The sequence below is a fragment of the Chenopodium quinoa genome, unplaced genomic scaffold (genome assembly GCF_001683475.1).
Source record: "Chenopodium quinoa cultivar QQ74 unplaced genomic scaffold, ASM168347v1, whole genome shotgun sequence".
Classification (NCBI taxonomy): domain Eukaryota; kingdom Viridiplantae; phylum Streptophyta; class Magnoliopsida; order Caryophyllales; family Amaranthaceae; genus Chenopodium; species Chenopodium quinoa.
Window position 1 is genome coordinate 1,174,150 of NW_018745684.1, and position 18,841 is coordinate 1,192,990.

General features: G+C 35.1%; 4 protein-coding genes across 4 annotated transcripts; 3 read left to right on the forward strand and 1 right to left on the reverse strand.

Annotated features, from left to right (window-relative positions):
* Positions 1-3,216: 3,216 nt before the first annotated feature.
* Positions 3,217-5,274, reverse strand: LOC110717732 (50S ribosomal protein L29, chloroplastic-like). Its single transcript, XM_021896493.1, has 2 exons — positions 4,817-5,274; positions 3,217-3,611 (listed from the first exon to the last, which is right to left on the reverse strand). The coding sequence occupies exons 1-2, from the start codon at positions 5,150-5,152 to the stop codon at positions 3,441-3,443; spliced, it is 507 nt and encodes a 168-aa protein (XP_021752185.1). The 5' UTR covers positions 5,153-5,274; the 3' UTR covers positions 3,217-3,440.
* Positions 5,275-9,246: 3,972 nt separating this feature from the next.
* On the forward strand, positions 9,247-9,723 carry LOC110717497 (zinc finger BED domain-containing protein DAYSLEEPER-like). Its single transcript, XM_021896210.1, has one exon. The coding sequence runs from the start codon at positions 9,247-9,249 to the stop codon at positions 9,721-9,723; it is 477 nt and encodes a 158-aa protein (XP_021751902.1).
* Positions 9,724-9,757: 34 nt separating this feature from the next.
* LOC110717501 (zinc finger BED domain-containing protein RICESLEEPER 2-like) lies at positions 9,758-10,266 on the forward strand. The gene is made up of 2 exons (XM_021896213.1): positions 9,758-9,930; positions 10,122-10,266. Exons 1-2 carry the CDS (start codon positions 9,758-9,760, stop codon positions 10,264-10,266), a joined length of 318 nt encoding a protein of 105 aa, XP_021751905.1.
* A 1,680-nt stretch (positions 10,267-11,946) lies between these two features.
* LOC110717672 (ubiquitin carboxyl-terminal hydrolase 4-like) lies at positions 11,947-18,360 on the forward strand. The gene is made up of 6 exons (XM_021896434.1): positions 11,947-12,444; positions 14,434-14,550; positions 15,109-15,207; positions 15,552-15,785; positions 16,138-16,319; positions 17,614-18,360. Exons 1-6 carry the CDS (start codon positions 12,328-12,330, stop codon positions 18,017-18,019), a joined length of 1,155 nt encoding a protein of 384 aa, XP_021752126.1. The 5' UTR covers positions 11,947-12,327; the 3' UTR covers positions 18,020-18,360.
* Positions 18,361-18,841: the final 481 nt, after the last annotated feature.

Consider the following 18,841-nt stretch of genomic DNA (forward strand, 5'->3'; position numbering starts at 1 on the left):
ATTCTATTTGTAAAGTAGTTCTTATTTTTCTTGTATCGAAATTATCTAGACTTATATAAACTCATTTTTCTAAGACAAGTAAAAATTAAGATGAATAGAATAAGGTCTTGGAATTCAATTTGTAAAATTCATTTGCATATCCCCTACGGAATACGGCAACGGGGTATGTACAGCATGAAATAAAGAAAGGCCATTAGAGTAGGCTAAAAATTTGAAGATGCAAGTCTTGGTACTTTGTCCTTGGCCCAATGGCTTAGTATTGTTTTTTTCTTGTTGCCAAACTAGCCTCTTTAGCCCAATCTAAAAAACATGCAAAAAAAAAGCTATTTGTATTATCATTGAGAATTTTGCTAAAATGTTTTTGCTCCCTTTTTCTCCCCTTTGAAAAATAACTACAATGTCATTTTTACTTTCAACTGAATTGATTGTTAGTTTGTTACTTGATCAATCAATACTCTATTCCAATTATTATTCATACTATACAACTTGTTTGACTTTAAATTTAACTTCGTACATTTTAAAGGTGTTGTCATTCATGAAATAAACTCTGTCACGTATACTTTTCACCTTGGCAATGACATGTCACTAACATGACACTACATCAAAATTTAGTATGTTTTGACATAAAAAGTAAAATATATACGAAAATCAATTACAAGTATAATGTTTTACGAAGTATCCACAAATTAATTTGGTAAAGTTAAACAAAAAGTAAAGGCAAATCAAAGTATGAACTAATTGTATGAAAGTATGAACCATGAAAAACATGCAATATACTGAATACAATTAGTAATTAGTAACACTTGTTTTTCTAAGAAAAGCTAAGATAATAATTAGTAAAACATGAGTATATGCACATTAGTCGGCCCTTTAATCGCAGACTTATCAAGGTAACATCCAAAAGTAAGAATATAGACTAACCTGAATCCTGGATAGCCAAGTAATCTTCATCCATAACTGGGTTGCTGAGGATCTGCATCACAATATTGGTAACAAACATAAGTAAATTAGGAAGAAAAACCATTACATTATGTCAAAAATGATCAGTACCAGGCTACCAGCACATTATGCAAATATCTACATAGGAGACTTTGGAAGTAGGTACTAAGATTTGAAAATTATGACGAATAATATAGTTTTACAGGTATTAACATTGGATGCTCTAGCATGAAAGACAATAATTTGATGAAGTAGTTGCAAGATATTTTTTACAAAGATAATTAGGTACTGAATATAATTATATGATCATAACTCGCCAAGTTTGAAACCATGTTCCCATACTCTGTCCCTGAGTAGATTTGGTAGTAAAGTTGTACCCTATCATCCGAAATCAATAGTCACGTATATATATCATACTCTTTGGATGCATGGAACATAATGTCCCGTTTCTTGAATTATAAGTGGCTTATTATTGTTGAGTGAAGGAAAATTTGTAGGCTTGTAGCCATAACATCTTACATCTTGTCATATCCTTAATTATGAGAGGTTGGAACAATGTGACAACTCAATATAAATACGAGTAGACGAGAAGAGTACATTGGGTAGTACAAACTACTCCGTACTTTTTCTTTTTGGACCAATAGAATTAGTGCATTAGCTCAAACAATTTTATTTTGGATTTTGCAAAATAACATTAATTTCACAATTAATAGAAAATCTCATTACAGTCCTACATTTAGCATATTCATTTTGTTTATCAAATCTCATAATTTTAAGTTCTGGAAATTAGAGAAATCTCCCCCCTTGAATGATTCGCTTATTATAAGTCACTATTATGGTAAATTTGGTTGGTACATTGTAATGACGTGTGATCACAACGGCATCCTCGGTAACAGCCACTTCTGAAGATAACCTCCTCCCCTACTAATTCAAGGTTTATAGAAGGGTATTTTTGTTCTCTTAGCCTAGGAATCTCTCTAACATACAACTGGACTAGTCGGGAATAAGGAAGCAATGTTTATTTGCCAAGAGTCCAAGGGAGATTGTGAGGGACATAAAGAACAGAGCCTATCAAGCACTATTTTTTCTACTTCGTTACATTTTCTTGTCATACTGGTATTTCACTAACGAAATTCTCATCTAGTGATTGGTAAACTCAGTTCTACCCACGGTTTCTACTCATCTTCAGGTTTTCCACGTCAACAATCTCATGTCTTTCTTTTAGTTTACTTTTCTTGGCTATTTTGTGTAGCAGCATAAGCCACATTTGGTGTGAGTGTCCTTGATGTGATAGGGAAATTGGTGGTGTTTGTAGAAATATGCAAACTTCTTAGCAACTTGTGGGGCATATCTTAGGCTGCATCTTGTGGGGCATATCATAGGCTGCATCTTGTGTAAACAAGTTCATATTAGCATATAGATAGACAAAAAATAGTACTCCGTATATGTTTTTGGAGGCTAGATTTATATGGGCTTCTTTGATTAATTAATGTTAATATTGTAGCATTTGATGTCAAATATAAATAACAATTGTACTAGATATTAATAATACTCCATATTATTTATTTGTTTTTGTAAACATGGACAAAGGCTAGAGATCTAGTCGTGATTGCCCAACTAAAGTTCGTAATTCTAAAGACTAAATCTTGGCTATTATATCTAGTCGTGATTGCCCAAATTTTCTAGGCCAATTATTTTGATGGAGTATTATATCTTTAATTTCTTTCGTTGTGCACTCACCAATCCTAACACTGTATCCGGAAGCTTGTAGAACATGAACAAATACTCCATCAAAATAATGGGCCTAGAAAATTTGGGCCACACCCAACATACAGTCACACAGCCTCTTTATGAGACAGATAGCCAGATGCTTTTATATAAACGAACTTGACACAAATCCTTAATGTTATGTGTACATGGTCTAGGCAAAGGAACGACAAAAATAGAGTGAACTCTCTACTTGGACTACTTCTGACGGCAGTACAAAAAATAAGAGGGACAACATCAGCAACAAAATGTTATACTCAGTTGCAAGACAGCAAGAGTAATCTCCAATGGGAAGCATAGCATGCAACAATCACAGTAGTGTGTATGATAAACTTACAATCATACGGTCATACCCTTTTCTTTTTTTTTTGTTCTTTTGGCAAAGCATATGGCTGTACTCAGAAATCCATATTTGCAAAGACATGCGCATGATTGTGTTGACTGTATGGTGCAAAGGGGCACAGTAGTGATGGCATGCATATATTGATATTCATACATGAACTAAAAGTATGCAGATGCTACAGTTGACTTTGATATTCATAATTTGAACTCAGAAATTCATATTTTGAATTTTCAAAAATAGCCACACAGAGGAAAGGGGGGAACCAAAATTTACACATGAATCATCTCATACAGAATAAAAAGTTGATTTGAGATTCTGAAATCAAACTCCTACCATGAATAACTAGAAACATTCCTCTGTATCGATACATTACTAACAGGTCGGAAGCTCATTACGATTTTTCAGCCTCTGCAGCTACCTTTTCCTCTTGTAACTTCTTCAGTGAAGGAGGTGGCCTCACAACGATGCTTCTCTTCCACTCCTTGTCAAGCTTCCTTGACAACCTCTTACCCACTCCTTGCTCTATCTCCCGTTCCCTCTTCACGGTAAGCATGCGTGCAACCTAGTGTTGTAGAAATGATTAAATTAACATTACATATAGGCCAGGGCTCAATATAAGTTCAACAAACTATTTACCAGTAGATATATTTTTAAATGCAGAAGTTATGCTTCATATCAACAACAGCAAAGCAATGTACTCAATAAATCATCACTCAGGACGATATTAGGAAAACTAGATACAAGAATAGAGTCAGAGACTGGGTAACTAACTAATATGTGAAGTTGTGAACTGTGAAGGCTCCAATAATGGAGGACTAGGTCTCAAATTGTGACCAAATACTAAAAGTGTGATTGGATTGAAGGAAATGGAGGGAAAAGAAGGGAAGGGAAATGGAGGGATGGAGTATCTTTTGTTTGGATAACAAATGAGGGATGAAGGGAATTCGAGGGAAGAGAAATGGAGGGATTAAATTGTAAGAATTTGATCTCTCCAACATTGAAGAGATTTGGAGGGAAAACTCATTATTCTTCCATCCCCTCCCTTTCCCTTCTCTCCTCTTCCCCTCCCTCCCCTTCTTTTCCTTCCCTTTTCATTACCCAAACAAGCTTTAAAGTCCTCAATACGCCCACTCGCCTTGTTTGGTTAGCCCTTAGACCTTTACTACTATGTTCTGTAAGAATGATTGTGCAAAAGTTTCCTTTCCTGATAACCATTCTATAACAGATAAAACAACTAATACAACAAGGATTTCAGATTCAGAAAAGTGCTTAAGCCTATGCTTACCAGTTACCAGTATAAGTCTCGAATGTGAATATTATCAATTTTCATCACAAATAACCAACAAATACCGCAATTCCAAATATGAATTCGCATATTACAGTTAATTCCAAAACGCTTGGGCAAGAAGACCAGGACTTCAGGTTAATTTTAAAACCATTGAATAAAAGACAAGACAGTATTATGATATTACCACAATGTTAGTATCAAACTTTCTATGTACTTCTAGAAATAATAGTCAAGTTGATAGCATAATTTGAACTAGTAATGTGATAATTAAACAGAACAACAAGAAAGCATCAAACAAAACATATCAGCATTCACCTAATCAACTCATAAAAACACCATTCCATCACTTAATCAAACCCAACAACCTTCAAAATTTCCCATCATTCTTAAACACAAATTAAAAACAACCCATTAACCCAAATCACAAAAATAAAAAGAAACAACCAAATTAACAATACACAATGGAGTAATAAAGTTACCCTTTTGCGCATTCGACCAAAATCACTGGGCTTGAAATTCTCACGAGCAGACCGTTGAAGTCGGAGCATAAAGAGTTCACCTTTAAGCTGAAGAATCTCTTCATTGAGTTCTTCATTGGATTTGGCCCTTAACTCCTTCAATTCCTCCTCTCTCTTCGCCATCATAACCACCGTAGACGACGGCGGTGGCTGTGCTCGGAGGCGGAGGGATGAAGATGGGTTAATGGAGGGAAGACGGAGGCCATGAAATGAAGATTTTGCAAGAAGTGCGCATTTTGGGGGAATTGTAAGAGCAGAAGATGAAGGGGTTGAGGAGAGAGAGTGGCTTGCCAACATTTTTGGGGGTGCTTCTTAGCTCTGCTCTGCTTTCAATTTTGGGAAATCTTCCTCTTGTACTGAATTTCAAAGATAAGGTTTTTGTTTATCCCCCAACTTTTTTTTTTTTTTTTTTTTTCAATCCCTTTGCTCACGTAGTCACATATTTGTAGGGGGTGAGTAAAATATTTTCTTTGTCCAAAAATTACTCGTAAAATACATAATGTGTTGATATTAGTTTTCAATCAATAAGTTACAATATGTCTTTTAGTAATTAGTGGTATGGATGCTATGAAGTATAAAAAGTATCGTGTAAATTTGAAAATTTCTAATCCTCTCATTATAGGTTAGGGAAAATAGTAAAAATCAATTTATGGATTTTGAATGGTTAATTGGGAGAGGGTTATTCCATATAGCTTGTACAACGATTATAGGTGATTTTCTTCGATACTAATATACTCCTGAAATATGCAGTATGTAATTTTATATGGCAAATTAGTTATGTATGTCTAACTTTTATCACAAAAATAAATTTAATATATGAAGTTTTATATATTATTAGATTTTTTTTAAGATGGAGGAGAACTTTAGATGTCAATAAGTGGAATTGTGGAAAGATGATGAATGAGGTATTGCTTAACAAATTAATTGCACAATAACCTAATTTGTTACTTTTACTAAACATTCAACAAGGGAGAGAGTGAGGGATAGCTCAAGTAGTTGGAGTTCCCCTCCCACTTTCAGGTGCTTTTGGAATCGATTCTCATCACTCGCCCTTGTGGCTCTCTTAACATCAAAAAAAATAATTCAACTATGGGATAACTAGAGGCGATCATTAGGCGGGCCAGGCTAAGGCCGAAAAAAATCAGCCCATTCCTCAGGCGGAGCCAATCTTCGGGTCGAAAATTATGTGTCCAAATCCGCCCAAACTAGTTGGCCTATGTGGCCTTTTCGGGCCATTTTTGGGCCGGGCCTAAAAAAATCAATTGAAATTGCATAAAATCTCATTCCTTAGCCCGCCTAAAATGATTTTTAAATCGAGTCGAACCCGGTACAATTTCAGGCCGGAAAAATTCTCCCAAAATCCGCCCAAAATCGAGGCGTGCTCACTATGATCAGGTATAGAAATAATGATGCTCTCGTGTTGCATTGATATAATGATAATGCCCTTAACTTACAAGTGTAACACTGTTATCACAAGTATGCATAACAGGAGAATATCAACATTGGATTACACCATTATGTTTTTTTTTTTTTTATCAATTACTTATAAATGATACAAAGGCAAAGTTTTGCTGGAGGTTGATGCAAGAAATGTGTTCAAGACGCTTGCAAACTCTGATAGAGGTCGTTCTCCCATTTATCTTTTGAACTTCGTAAGATGATATTTGTAATTTGTCTCGTTTATTGACTCATATTTGGGGTCCCATGTGAAAAGGGGTGGAAATACCGTGCCTCACTTAATTGTTAGATGGGACACAAAGGATAATGATGAACTAGTTTATATGGATTTGTTCCCCCAAAGTACTACTTTGGTAGATCTTAATTTGCAATAATATTCCCACTCTTCTTGTTTCAAAAAATAAGTAATCCCTCTGTCCCATAATATAGTTTTATTGTGTTTTTTTCACGATATTTAAGAAATGGAAGGAGAAGTGGAAGAAATACATTAAAAGTGGAAAAAAAAAACTAGACAAAAGTACAAGACAAGTGAATAATTTAAGGAGAAAAAAAAAAGTAAAAAGTACCATTACAGACAAAAGTTAGAGAGAGAAAGTGGAAAAAAGTACGATACAAGTGGATAAATTAAGGGTAAATTAGAAAGTTTGATGAATAAAGTTAATAAAATGAGGGTATAATAATCTTTACATATTATCCAAAAATAGAAAGAGGAACAACATTTTGGATCTCTAAAATAGAAAAACAGGAATTATATTGTGGGACGGAGGGAGTATAAGTTATGCTTTAGTTTATACGGAATTCCATTTTTTTTTTTTTGCAAAAATATATATATGAAGTACCTAATATAAGTGAAATACGTACTTAAGTTGAAACCTAACATAAAATGAGACTCTCATGTACTCCATCCGTTTTGTAAATACTACATATTCGTATTATTTACAACGATTTGACATAAAGTAGAGAGGAAAAATGTCTAATCGTCACAAATAATATGAAACGGAGGTACTACTTGCTCTATTTCTCCATACGCGGAGTTTTAGAAGAAATTGAATAAAGTAATAAAATATAGAGGTAGTGGGGTAGGTGGAAGAATAAAAAATTGTAAAAAACAAAAGTAGTTGAGAGAATTGGAGGAGAGAGATAGTGAAATTAATAAAATATGTTTATGTTGGGTCTATTAGTTGAAAGAAATGAATTAAATATTGTAAAAAAAATTCAAATAAGAAAATAGAGCAAATATTTAAAAATAGAGGGAGTAATTAAACTATACTACTCGACAACGGGGATTGAAAATGAAATAAACCAATTCTTTATTATCAACTCTATTTCTAGAGTTTCTCAAAAAAATTTGTTTCTAGAGGACCATTCAAAAAATTAAGGGAAAAATATTTATTTATTTATGTTTATGCTTCACTGCTTGAGTGCACAACTAGGGATGTCAGTGGGGCGGGTCTAATAGGAGACCCGCCCCATCCCCGCCCCGATGGGGCGGGGATGGGTCTAGCTTTGGCGGGTCGCGGGGCGGGGATGGGTCTAAAATCCATACCCGCCATGGGTGATGGGGCGGGGATGGTTTTTATGTAATACCCGCCCCGCCTAGACCCGCCCCACACCCGCCCCGCCCCGCCCCGCCTGACCCACCCCGTACCCGCCCCTCCCCGCCCCACCTCACCCCATACCCGCTTTATACCCGACCCATACATGCGTAAGATAAGTGATTAATGCGATAAAATCATAAAAAAAAAAAAAAAATTGTGCTAATTGTACTGACTTACCCAGCCCAGTAGCCCACTGCCAGTGCCCACCCTCAAATGCCTCAATCCCTCATTCTCAAAAACAAAAACCCTAATTTCTCAGAATTCCTCTCACTCTCTCCTCTCAATTTACTTCCACGCATGGTCACACACTCACACCCCTCTCTTCGATTCTTCTTCTTCAACCTCGTGTGCAATCGGATCTTCGTCTTCAACCCGGTATATTTCTCGTCAATTTACTTGATAAATTTTTACGTTTTTGTTTGATCTACTTGAATTCAATTGTATTAACTTTGTTTCCCTTTTTTTTTCACAGATCACTGCCATTAGCCATTTAGCCCTATTGAAATTACTCCTAAAACAGGTTTTTCTGATACATCTCGAAAGGTAAATGCATGTTGTTTCTATTAATTGTACTGCTAGTATGTGTGTGTGTATTTTTATTCATATTGTTGTATAAAAATTTAAAATTAGTAATTGATTTCCCATAATGTTTATGGTTTTACCTTTTGGCTATGAACGTTTGATGAAGTTCTTTTGTTATGAATCATATTTGTTCATAAACCTAATTTAGTCGGCAAAAGCCTATATTAACTAAAGTTGTCAGGTCCAGGAATCTCTATTGGGGTGACATTATTAATATAGGGATTAGGGAGTATCAAGTATGTGGGGAAACTTATTTCATAATCTAACAAAATTGTCAACTCCCTGGATGTCTTTTAACCATAAAATTATTTATTTCATAATCAAATTTGCATCATACATCAGCATTATATGTAACTTGGGACTACCATTTTCTGAATTGTAAATATGTATGACAGAAAATGCATACTTTCATAGTTTCATGACCATGCAATTCATTGCAAAATATAGGACATAAAATATTGATGCAATTTGCAATAATTCTCACTTCTTTAACACTAAGGTGCAGCAGAAGCTTATAGTAGTGAACAAAACTTCAAATGGTTTTTAATTTATTTATTTTTTTTTTTATGTTTGGGCTCACCAATTATAGAAGCTGTGCTAGAAGCATGATCTGCCTGACTGCATGTGCCCTGTGCGGCTGTGCTGTTGTGCATTGCTATTATTATTGTTGTTTCTGAGATATTAAATGTGTTCAATACTGCAGTCAATATGTCTAGTGCATTAATTGTCTTTATTTAATTTTTATAGGGGAGAATGACATCAAAAAATGAGAATAATGCTAGTGTTCCCACTTCAGCTAGTAATACTCCAATTGCATTAGATGATGATGATATTCCTCTGGAGACTAATTCCGATCCTTCTCTCCTACCAATTACTAGTAGGCATACTTCGGCAGTGTGGTCTGACTTTAAGAGAAAGAGAGTTGGTGATGTGATAAAAGCTGAGTGCAACCATTGCTCTAAGCTACTTGCTGGTGGGTCAAAAGCAGGAACTACTCATTTGAAAGATCATATAAAAATATGTCCAAAGAGAGTATGTCAAGATCTTCGACAAACAAGAATGTTTGGTACAAAAAAAAACTTGAATGATAAGAATGACACGATGACATTGGCTCCTTATGAATTCCACCAAGAAGATGGAAGAAGAGACTTGGCAGAGATGATTATTTTGCATGAGTATCCAATTAGCATGGTTGAGCATATTGGTTTTAGAAAATATAGCAAGATTTAAAGTGTCGTCTCGCAACACAACTAGAAAAGATATTATGAAAAGATATGAGCTTGAGAAGGATAATGTTGCAACCTTGTTGAGGAAAGCAAAGGGTAAGATTGCCTTAACTACTGACATGTGGACAGCTGACAACCAGAGAAAAGGTTATATGGCGGTCACCTCACATTTTATTGATAATACATGGAAGTTGCAAAGTCGGATCATAAGGTATCGTTTTCTGGTTACTTATGATTTTTTTTTTTTTTTTTTGGTTGTCTTTGTATTGCTATAGTTTTTTGTGTGAAATTTAAAATTATAAGAATTATAAGTTATGATGATAGATGATAATAATGAGCCCATATATCCACAATAGTATTGAATAGACAAATAATATATGTTATTTTCATTGGTTTTGGTAGGTTTTTATATGTCCCCGCCCCTCATACTGCTGAGGTTCTTGCTGATGCTTTGAAAGAAAGCATTCAATCATGGAATCTTGATCTTAGGTTGTCTTCTATAACCGTGGATAATTGTTCAACTAATGATGCAATGATGGAAATTTGAAAGGAGTGTTTCCATATGGCTCACTTTTATTGCGAGGTGATTTTTTTCATATGCGTTGTTGTGCTCACATATTAAATTTGATTGTTCAAGATGGTTTAAGTGTTGTGGTATCAAATGGTGTTCAAAGAATCAGGGATAGTGTTGTGTTTTGGACTGCTTCTGATAAGAGAGTACAAAGGTTTGAACAAGTGGCTAAGCAAATAGCTCCTGAGTGTAGTAGAAAGTTAGCACTTGATTGCAAAACCCGATGGAATTCTACTTATGAAATGCTTTCTATTGCTACTAGTTATAAAGAAGTGTTTGTTGTTTTAAGTGCTCGTAATAATTTATATAAGAATCCACCGACTCCTGAAGATTGGGAAAAAGTTGAGAAAATATGTGAACATTTGGAAGTGTTTAGTATAACTACCCTTAATTTTTCAGGAACAAATTACCCTACGGCCAATCTTTATTTTCCTAGAATTTGTGCTTTGAGAATTGCTATTTCTGGTTGGCTTTTATCTCCTCATGATTATGTAAGGAAAATGGCCGACATTATGTTACAAAAATACAACAAGTATTGGGCTAGTGTGAATGGTTTAATGGGAGTGGCAACAATACTAGATCCTAGATACAAAATGGCTCTTATTCGCTTTTATTTTGCAAAAATTTTTGAGGAGCATGACTTTGAAATTGAGGTTGGTAGAATTAGTGATCTTCTACGAAGATTGGTTGATGAGTATGGGTCTAAGATGGGTAAAACTCAAGGTAGTAGCAACCAACAAGCTTTTGATTTGGATAGTAGTAGCAAATCCAATGAGGAGACCTTTATGCAAGAATTTGCAGAATTTTTGCAACAAGATAAAGACTCAAGTCATGAAATTTCAGAATTGGATAAGTATTTAGATGCTGCTAATGTGCCTCTAGTCCAAGATTTTGATATTCTTAACTGGTGGAAGACAAATGGAGGCACATATCCCATTCTTCAGCAAATAGCACGAGATATATTGAGCATTCCTGTTTCTACTGTTGCATCAGAGTCCGCATTTAGCACAAGTGGTCGAGTTCTTAGTCCTTATCGTAGTCGGCTTTTACCGAAAGCTGTCGAAGCTTTGATGTGTACTCAAAATTGGATATGGGCTGCTTTTAAAGGTAAATAGCTAATATAACATTTTATTTAATTAATAATATTATTTATTTTAATTAATTAACATTGTATTTGCAGATTGTGGAGATTTTAAGGATGATAAATATGCTAAATTAGTGGGAGAATTAGAGGAAGGATTTGAAACATGTGATATCGATTCTGGAACAAGTGGACTTTGCACCGAATAATTCAAGGCCTAATGAATTTCTTCTTATGTATTTGAATATTTGTAAACTTGTAGTATTTATAATATTTGTACTGTGGACAATTTGGAGTTACTGTTTTTTTTTTTCCTTTTATGTACTATTAATTTTTAGTTATATAATATGCAGGATTTTAATACTAAATTGACGGGAATGGGGCGGGGAATTAGCGGGGACGGGGATGGGGCGGGGGAGGTTTTGGAGTAGGACCCGCCGGGGCGGGGATGGGGATAATTTTTAAACCCGCGATGGGAATGGGGATGGGGATGGGGATGAAAATGTGAGGCGGGGATGGGGATGGGAATGCCCCGCCCCGCCCCGCCCCACCCCACCCCGTTGACATCCCTATGCACAACCATAGACCATAGGAATATAGGACTTCTTTTTAACAATACGGAGTAATCGGAAGACTCTAACTGAACAAAAAAAAAAAAAAAAAAACTTAGATTAACGGGATGAGATCTGCAAACTTCATTGTATTTTCATCGTCATTCGCCCATATCAAAGTTCTAAAAAATTCTTCTCCGTTTAAAAAAACCTAACAACCAATTCTTGTTTTTTTCTAAAACAAAAAAAAATCAGTTTTTTGATTTGGGTTTCGAAGAAAATTTCATATTCCCCTCCAAAAATTGAACCAATTCCCGGCATCTGGAAAATCCCAGAAAAGGCAAACAGGGCACTGAATTGAGGAGAGAGAAAGAAAGGTTTGTTGTTGAATGAAGAGGTGATGTGATGGGTGCTGCGGGTTCGAAGCTTGAGAAAGCTCTTGGTGAACAATTTCCTGAGGGTGAGCGTTATTTCGGTCTCGAGAATTTTGGCAACACTTGTTATTGTAACAGTGTTTTACAGGTTTGGTTTTTTTTTTTTTTTTCCTTTTCTTATTTTTGATCTATTGAATTCAATTTCTTGATTTGAAATTATGTAAATTTCCTGTTTTTATGTAATGGGTTTGTGAATTTTGGATGTGGGTATCTTGTATTGTATCTCAATTTTTGTGGGATTATGGAAGATTTGATATGGGTTTGTGAATTTTGGATGTGGGTATCTTATATTGTATCTCAATTTTTGTGGGATTATGGATGATTTGATTTTCTTTCGTATTGGATTTTGTTTGAGGATGGTAGGTTGTTAGGTTGATTCAATTTAGGCTGTAAAGGATTGTAATATCGAATTCGCCGGTATTAAGAAGGATGTTTGAGAAGCACATGAGCGAGGATTTAGGGTAGGGTACAGAGGGGATGGTAGAATGCTGGGTTGTATTAGGTTTTTAATGCTAAGATAAGATCTATGCAACATTTAGGTTCATTGACTTTTATTGTTTCTTAATTGTGGATTAGGGCTAATGAGTGTTTTTGAATATATGGGATGTTACCTCCTGTGTAAGCAGCCAATTTGAATTTCTCAGATTCATTGTGATTTGGTCAAATTAATTATGAAATCAAAATATACTTCCACTTCCACAGTTCCACAATTCCACCTCTGTTCAAATATGGTTGTCACATACTCACATAACTAGTATAAACTACGGTTATTACATTATCAATGTTACAACTAATTTCAAACAGATTTAAATGACTTCGGTACTTAGTTAAATTCTACTTGTTATCGGTAGAGAATATGGTGCAGGGAGTAGAATTCAAGATGTAAGTGAGTTCTCTTAGGTGGATATAAAACACTTAGGTGTTATAGGTAGGTTGTGTTATATCACAATATGACTTCACACATGTCCAAGACAAAAAACACATAAAAGTAGGAAAATAACGAGTGAAAATCTTTAGATGATGTGCATACTACATACATTTGAAGCACATTGTAATTCTATATCAGTTTGATATTATAATGCTGGAACAAAACTGAATTTAATATGTAGCCATTAACGCCTAAGTCAAGACATCTAAGATCACACATGTTTCACATGTCAATGATATGCTACATTTATGACAAAGACGAGAAGATCAACTTATCCATGATCAGTTGTCTCACTTATCAGTTACATCTCTAACACATTGGTTGGATTGAGAGAATTGGAGGGAAAGGAAGAGATGAGAAAAGAAGGGATTCATCTGCCATTCTTTGGATACCTTTTGTTAGGAGGGAAGGGAAGGGTAATGGAAAGATTCATTTTCCTTCCCTCTTTAAAAATCCTAATCCTTCCAATGTTGGAATGTTGGAAAGATTTGGAGGGAAAATGTAACCTTACCTTCTCCCTCCCCTTCCATTCCTCCCCCTTCCCTTTCTCTTCCACTTTGCTAGTTAAACAAACTGTAAGACTACAATTCTGAGAGACTCTAGAGTGTACATATACATATAAACAGTCTTGTGACCCTGATAGAATTTTGGTGAAATCAATACCGTTTTTTGTATTGTTTTATTGTTCTGTTGAGGGGTCCTTTATTAAATATGCCCTTTTTTGTCAGGGGACAGTATCAATGAATCTGTATACTTAAAGAGGAAAGTACCTGTCTGAATAATGAAGACTGTTAAGTTCATTTTTCCAGCACTTTGTGTGATGTTGATAGAATCACCCTTTTTAAATATCTTCTTGGTCTTTCAGCCCTTGTTTTCTTGGATAATGGAAAATATGTTTGTTTATGCTAGTTTACTTAGTACTTTATGCCAAGGCCTACTGTTTAGAATTCAAATTGCCATGGCAGAAATTTTGTTAGTGTTGATGGTTTCGACTGAATCAACACGCCCCGTATGAATCAGTTAAAGGCTAATGATTGGACAATTTCGGATCTTAGCTTGGGATTTAAGTACTATATTAGTTTGAGCTCTGGTTCGGGATGCTTTAGAATGATTGCCAGTTTATTTATGTTTTTTATCCGGCATTTGCAGGCGCTTTATTTTTGTGTTCCATTTCGAGAACAGTTGTTAGAATACTACGCAAATAGCAGCAAAACTGTTGATGCAGAGGAGAATTGCCTGACATGCTTGGCTGACCTCTTTTCTCAGGTAAACACTATACATATCTCTTTTGCTTCCTTATTTGTCCGGGGATGGGGATGTTTTCTATAAACAACATCATTTCTTTTGTTGTAGTACACTTCTGTTTTATGTTCTCTGTTTGTTTCAAGATTGTTTCCTGTAGCTAAAATGGAGTTAAGTCTTTTGAATGCTCACAAATGAGTGAATGACACTTCCTTTTCTATATGCTTCCATTATTTTTTTTTTCTTCTTTCCATTACTACTAATATCACAACTTTTTGATGAAGCTCTCCTTGAATTATTATCTTACGCTTGCTTTCTGTATAACAACAACATTTACCAAACCATGGGCAGTTGTGACAATATACAAGAATTAATTTTACTCTCTGGAAAGCAAGCTGGCCTGTTTAATGAATTTGCCCATAATAATTCTCTGGCATATGGATGTTGTCTTTCTATAGGAGTCGAAGTTGCTAGCTTTCATGTTTCTCACACAAAAAACACCTCCCATTGCTAGCTATGTGCATGTATTTGATTTTCATTTTAGCTTTTGAGAACCGTTAACAGCAATTCTTTGTATTATAGATAAGTTCGCAAAAGAAGAAAACAGGGGTCATAGCTCCAAAGCGCTTTGTCCAGAGGTTGAAAAGGCGGAATGAGCTTTATCGCAGCTACATGCATCAGGTACCCCCCCCCCCCCCCCCCTTTTTTTCCCTTTCATATGTGCTGTAATTACTTCATGCTCCAGAATCATTATTTGTCTCGTATTACATGCTGATTGTTGAATGAGTTAGCTGAAAGATGGTATTGGGAGTGAGATACAATTAATTAGCTGAATGCTTGGTGTAGAAGTGTGTTTGGAATCTATCTACTGTTTAATATAATCTCACACATTTCTATGTACAATCAGTTGTCATTGAGATCCTTTTTCTTGCTTTAGTGTCTCTAGATAAACTTTCTACTCATTTGTTGCTATAGTAATATATGAAAAAGAATTTCCCTCATTTGATATTTGTTTATCTGTATAGGATGCCCATGAATTCTTGAACTTTTTGCTAAATGAACTCGTTGACATACTGGAGAAGGAAGCTCAGACAGAAGCTGAGAAAGAAGCTGTGATAGAAGCTGGGAAAGATGCTCAGGCTACAAAAATTGACCAAGCAACTTTACCATCTGAAAAAGTTGCAAATGGACCAAAAAATGCTCAGGCCTCTGCCTCTCTGAGAGAACCTTTAGTTACCTGGGTACACAAAAATTTTCAGGTACATTTCTCTAGTACATTGATAGAATGATAGATAGTGCACATTACAATATTACATCATGCTTTGAGTAAGGTTTTAGGGTTTTTTTTTTTCCATTTTTAAATAAAAGCTTTATGATTAAATAAGAAAGTATATCCAAAGAGATTGAGGAAACGTCTCTGCAAGATTACTTGCAAATTACACCAACTACATTCAACTATAGGCATTAATTATTTCTAAGTTATTCCATACGGCTTTCAAAACTCTGTTTTTTTTTCTGCTTTTCTTTCCTTCTTTCGTTGCTATACATCCTCTTCCCCTAAAGGTAGCTTTGATATATACCTGAAAAGTCGTCTCTGACCTATTGAATCAGGGAATTCTTACGAACGAGACAAGATGCTTACGATGTGAGACTGTCACAGCAAGGGATGAAACCTTTTTTGACCTGAGCCTTGATATTGAGCAGAATAGTTCAATTACAAGCTGTCTAAAAAATTTTAGTTCGACCGAAACTTTGAATGCCGAGGACAAATTTTTTTGTGACAAATGTTGCAGGTAATTATTTGTCGTCTTGTTGCTTTTTTTCCTGAGTGCCACTTTCAAGTATTAGTTGGATTTCATTTGAATATGTTTGCCTTTGATTTTTTTAATGAAGTGACTGAATTGACTTTCAGATCTTGTATTTGGAAAACTGTTGAAGGATGTGATAACATAATTTCAGATATGCATCTGTTTTTGGAAAGGTCTATTCCATCCTTGTGCATGTGGCTGAGACCCCTTTTGACTATGCGACTATAAACCATCATAACAGGCTAAAATCTTTTCTTCTCTTGAGCAATGTCTGAATTATTGCTCCAGTGATGGGAATATTCTCTGATTGCAATTGGACCTGGTTATTAGATAGGGTAGCCCAATGGGTATAAGGTTTGGGTCTATAATTTTTATTTTTTTTTATTTTTTTTATTGGACAGAGTCAATAATACATGGCCAAAATGTCAGCTCAATTTAATAAATAGGAAATAGATGACGTAAAAAAAAAAATATTACATTTATCGTTTCATATTCACATATACTTTGTCTCTGTCCATTTTTGTCGTTGCTCGTTTAGTGGCCCACCCATAATCAACCACTGATCTACTTTGGCACAATAAAACGTGACCTCTTTTGCCCAGACCTGTTCCGACCTGCCCAATAACAGGTTTACTTGCAACCTATATGCTGATGGTCTCAGCTTCTAAAGGATATTGAGACTTCTTTTTCTTCTTTCATTTTTTCCCTCTTTTCTCACTCACCAATTTGTCTGGCTCAAAATTCTTATGATTTAGTATGATTTTCCTTCAGTGTAGCTTTTGCCTTTTGGAATAGTTCCCCCTTCCATTTGCTTACCTTCTCAGGAGAATACAAAAGATTGAATGAAGACAATTATCAATTATGATTTGCTAGAGGTTAAGTGCTGTTCTTTTGTTAGGGAGTGGGAGGGAGGGGTTTTTTTTGTTGGTGCTGAATATCAAACTAGAATTCATGATGGAATTATTGAAGACATTGTTGCTAAAGGAAATTAGATTGAATCAAATTAAAAAAAATAGTGGAGCTTCTGACATTAAGAATCTTAGAAAGCACCTTCAAAATAGAAGTGTTAGAGGTACGAATATGTGAAATAACAATCATTTAACCCTGAAATTTATATTTAAATACGGGTTCACATTTTATTCCTCTTTGAAGTTTGATGTGCATTAAAATGGTGTTTCCTCTATGAACTGTGTAATGAAGAAATTTTGTATTTTAATTGGTGCCTTTGAGCTTCTTATTTGTTTTATTAGAAGCTAATCCTTGATAAATAATGGGGCAGTTTGCAGGAAGCGCAAAAGAGGATGAAGATTAAAAGGCCACCCCACATCCTAGTTATCCATTTGAAGAGGTTCAAGTACATTGAACAGTTGAGTCGGTACAAGAAACTATCCTACCGTGTGGTATTCCCTCTTGAGCTAAAACTGAGCGATACTGTGGAAGATTCAGATAGAGAATACTCCTTGTTTGCTGTTATTGTCCATGTGGGTAGTGGCCCTAATCATGGACACTATGTTAGCCTCGTCAAAAGTCATAATCACTGGTTATTCTTCGACGATGAGAATGTGGAAATGATTGATGAATCTGCTGTCCAGACATTCTTTGGGTCAGCACAGGAGTACTCTAGTAACACAGACCATGGGTACATTTTGTTTTACGAGTCCCTTGGTCAAAGTAACACTAGCTAGGCTTAATTACCCATTTAATAGAACATTTTTGTTTACAATTTTTTGATATTTTTTCAAATCCTTTGTTTCTACTACTACTCTTCTACCATTGGGATTAGGGTGTCATTGGTTAGGTTGTGGAAATGTATACTGCTTAGGTGGTTGGCTTTTACTGGGCTTGTACAGGTTGACGTTGGAACATTGAAGACCCTCTGTCGAGTGAAAAGAAAATAGCAGTGTATATCGATGGTGGGAAATTCTTCCACAATTTTTGTTTGCCCTAATTGTTTGGACGATAAGGTGTATGAGACCTTTTGCCAACGTTTCCATAGCAATCTAACTATCTTTTGTTTGCTCAAGAATACGGAGTATAAGAATAGGTTTGTCAGATACTTTGCATATAAATTCTGATGCTACTAGATGTAGCTAAAGTTAATGGTAATTTTTCAAGCTTTTTACAAGTTTATTGCTGATTTGAACAACAATCATTGGATATAGACCTTTTGCTGTTGGCTGGGTTGTGCCAGGGTAAGGGTGAATTGGAGCCGTCTCCAAAAAAAGAAACGTTGCATTTCATAGTTTTTAAGACATCTGACAAAAAATCTCAAAATATAAGAGTAATGAGTTTTTCAAATACTATTTAATGTTGCCAAGGCATATATTGTAGGACAATGCTTATTATACTGAATAATATAGATTAGACATTAGTAACTATAGCCTCGGAACAAAAAAATCATTACCCTTAATCTCAATGGTGTTCTTAAACTTTATAGGGTAAAGGATGCAAAAAATAATAATTAGTCAATATTCATATAGTACTTCGTATTAAGTGTGTTGCTCAAA

Bases quoted from the DNA above. Each gene is read 5' to 3' on its own strand.
- LOC110717732 (XM_021896493.1), bottom strand. From the start codon at position 5,152: ATGTTGGCAAGCCACTCTCTCTCCTCAACCCCTTCATCTTCTGCTCTT. The intron at 3,612-4,816 runs GTAACTTTATTA...CTACAACACTAG, and splicing joins TTGGTCGAATGCGCAAAAGG to GTTGCACGCATGCTTACCGT.
- LOC110717497 (XM_021896210.1), top strand. From the start codon at position 9,247: ATGACATCAAAAAATGAGAATAATGCTAGTGTTCCCACTTCAGCTAGT.
- LOC110717501 (XM_021896213.1), top strand. From the start codon at position 9,758: ATGAAAAGATATGAGCTTGAGAAGGATAATGTTGCAACCTTGTTGAGG. The intron at 9,931-10,121 runs GTATCGTTTTCT...TGGTTTTGGTAG, and splicing joins TTGCAAAGTCGGATCATAAG to GTTTTTATATGTCCCCGCCC.
- LOC110717672 (XM_021896434.1), top strand. From the start codon at position 12,328: ATGGGTGCTGCGGGTTCGAAGCTTGAGAAAGCTCTTGGTGAACAATTT. The intron at 14,551-15,108 runs GTAAACACTATA...TTTGTATTATAG, and splicing joins TGGCTGACCTCTTTTCTCAG to ATAAGTTCGCAAAAGAAGAA. The intron at 15,208-15,551 runs GTACCCCCCCCC...TTATCTGTATAG, and splicing joins ATCGCAGCTACATGCATCAG to GATGCCCATGAATTCTTGAA.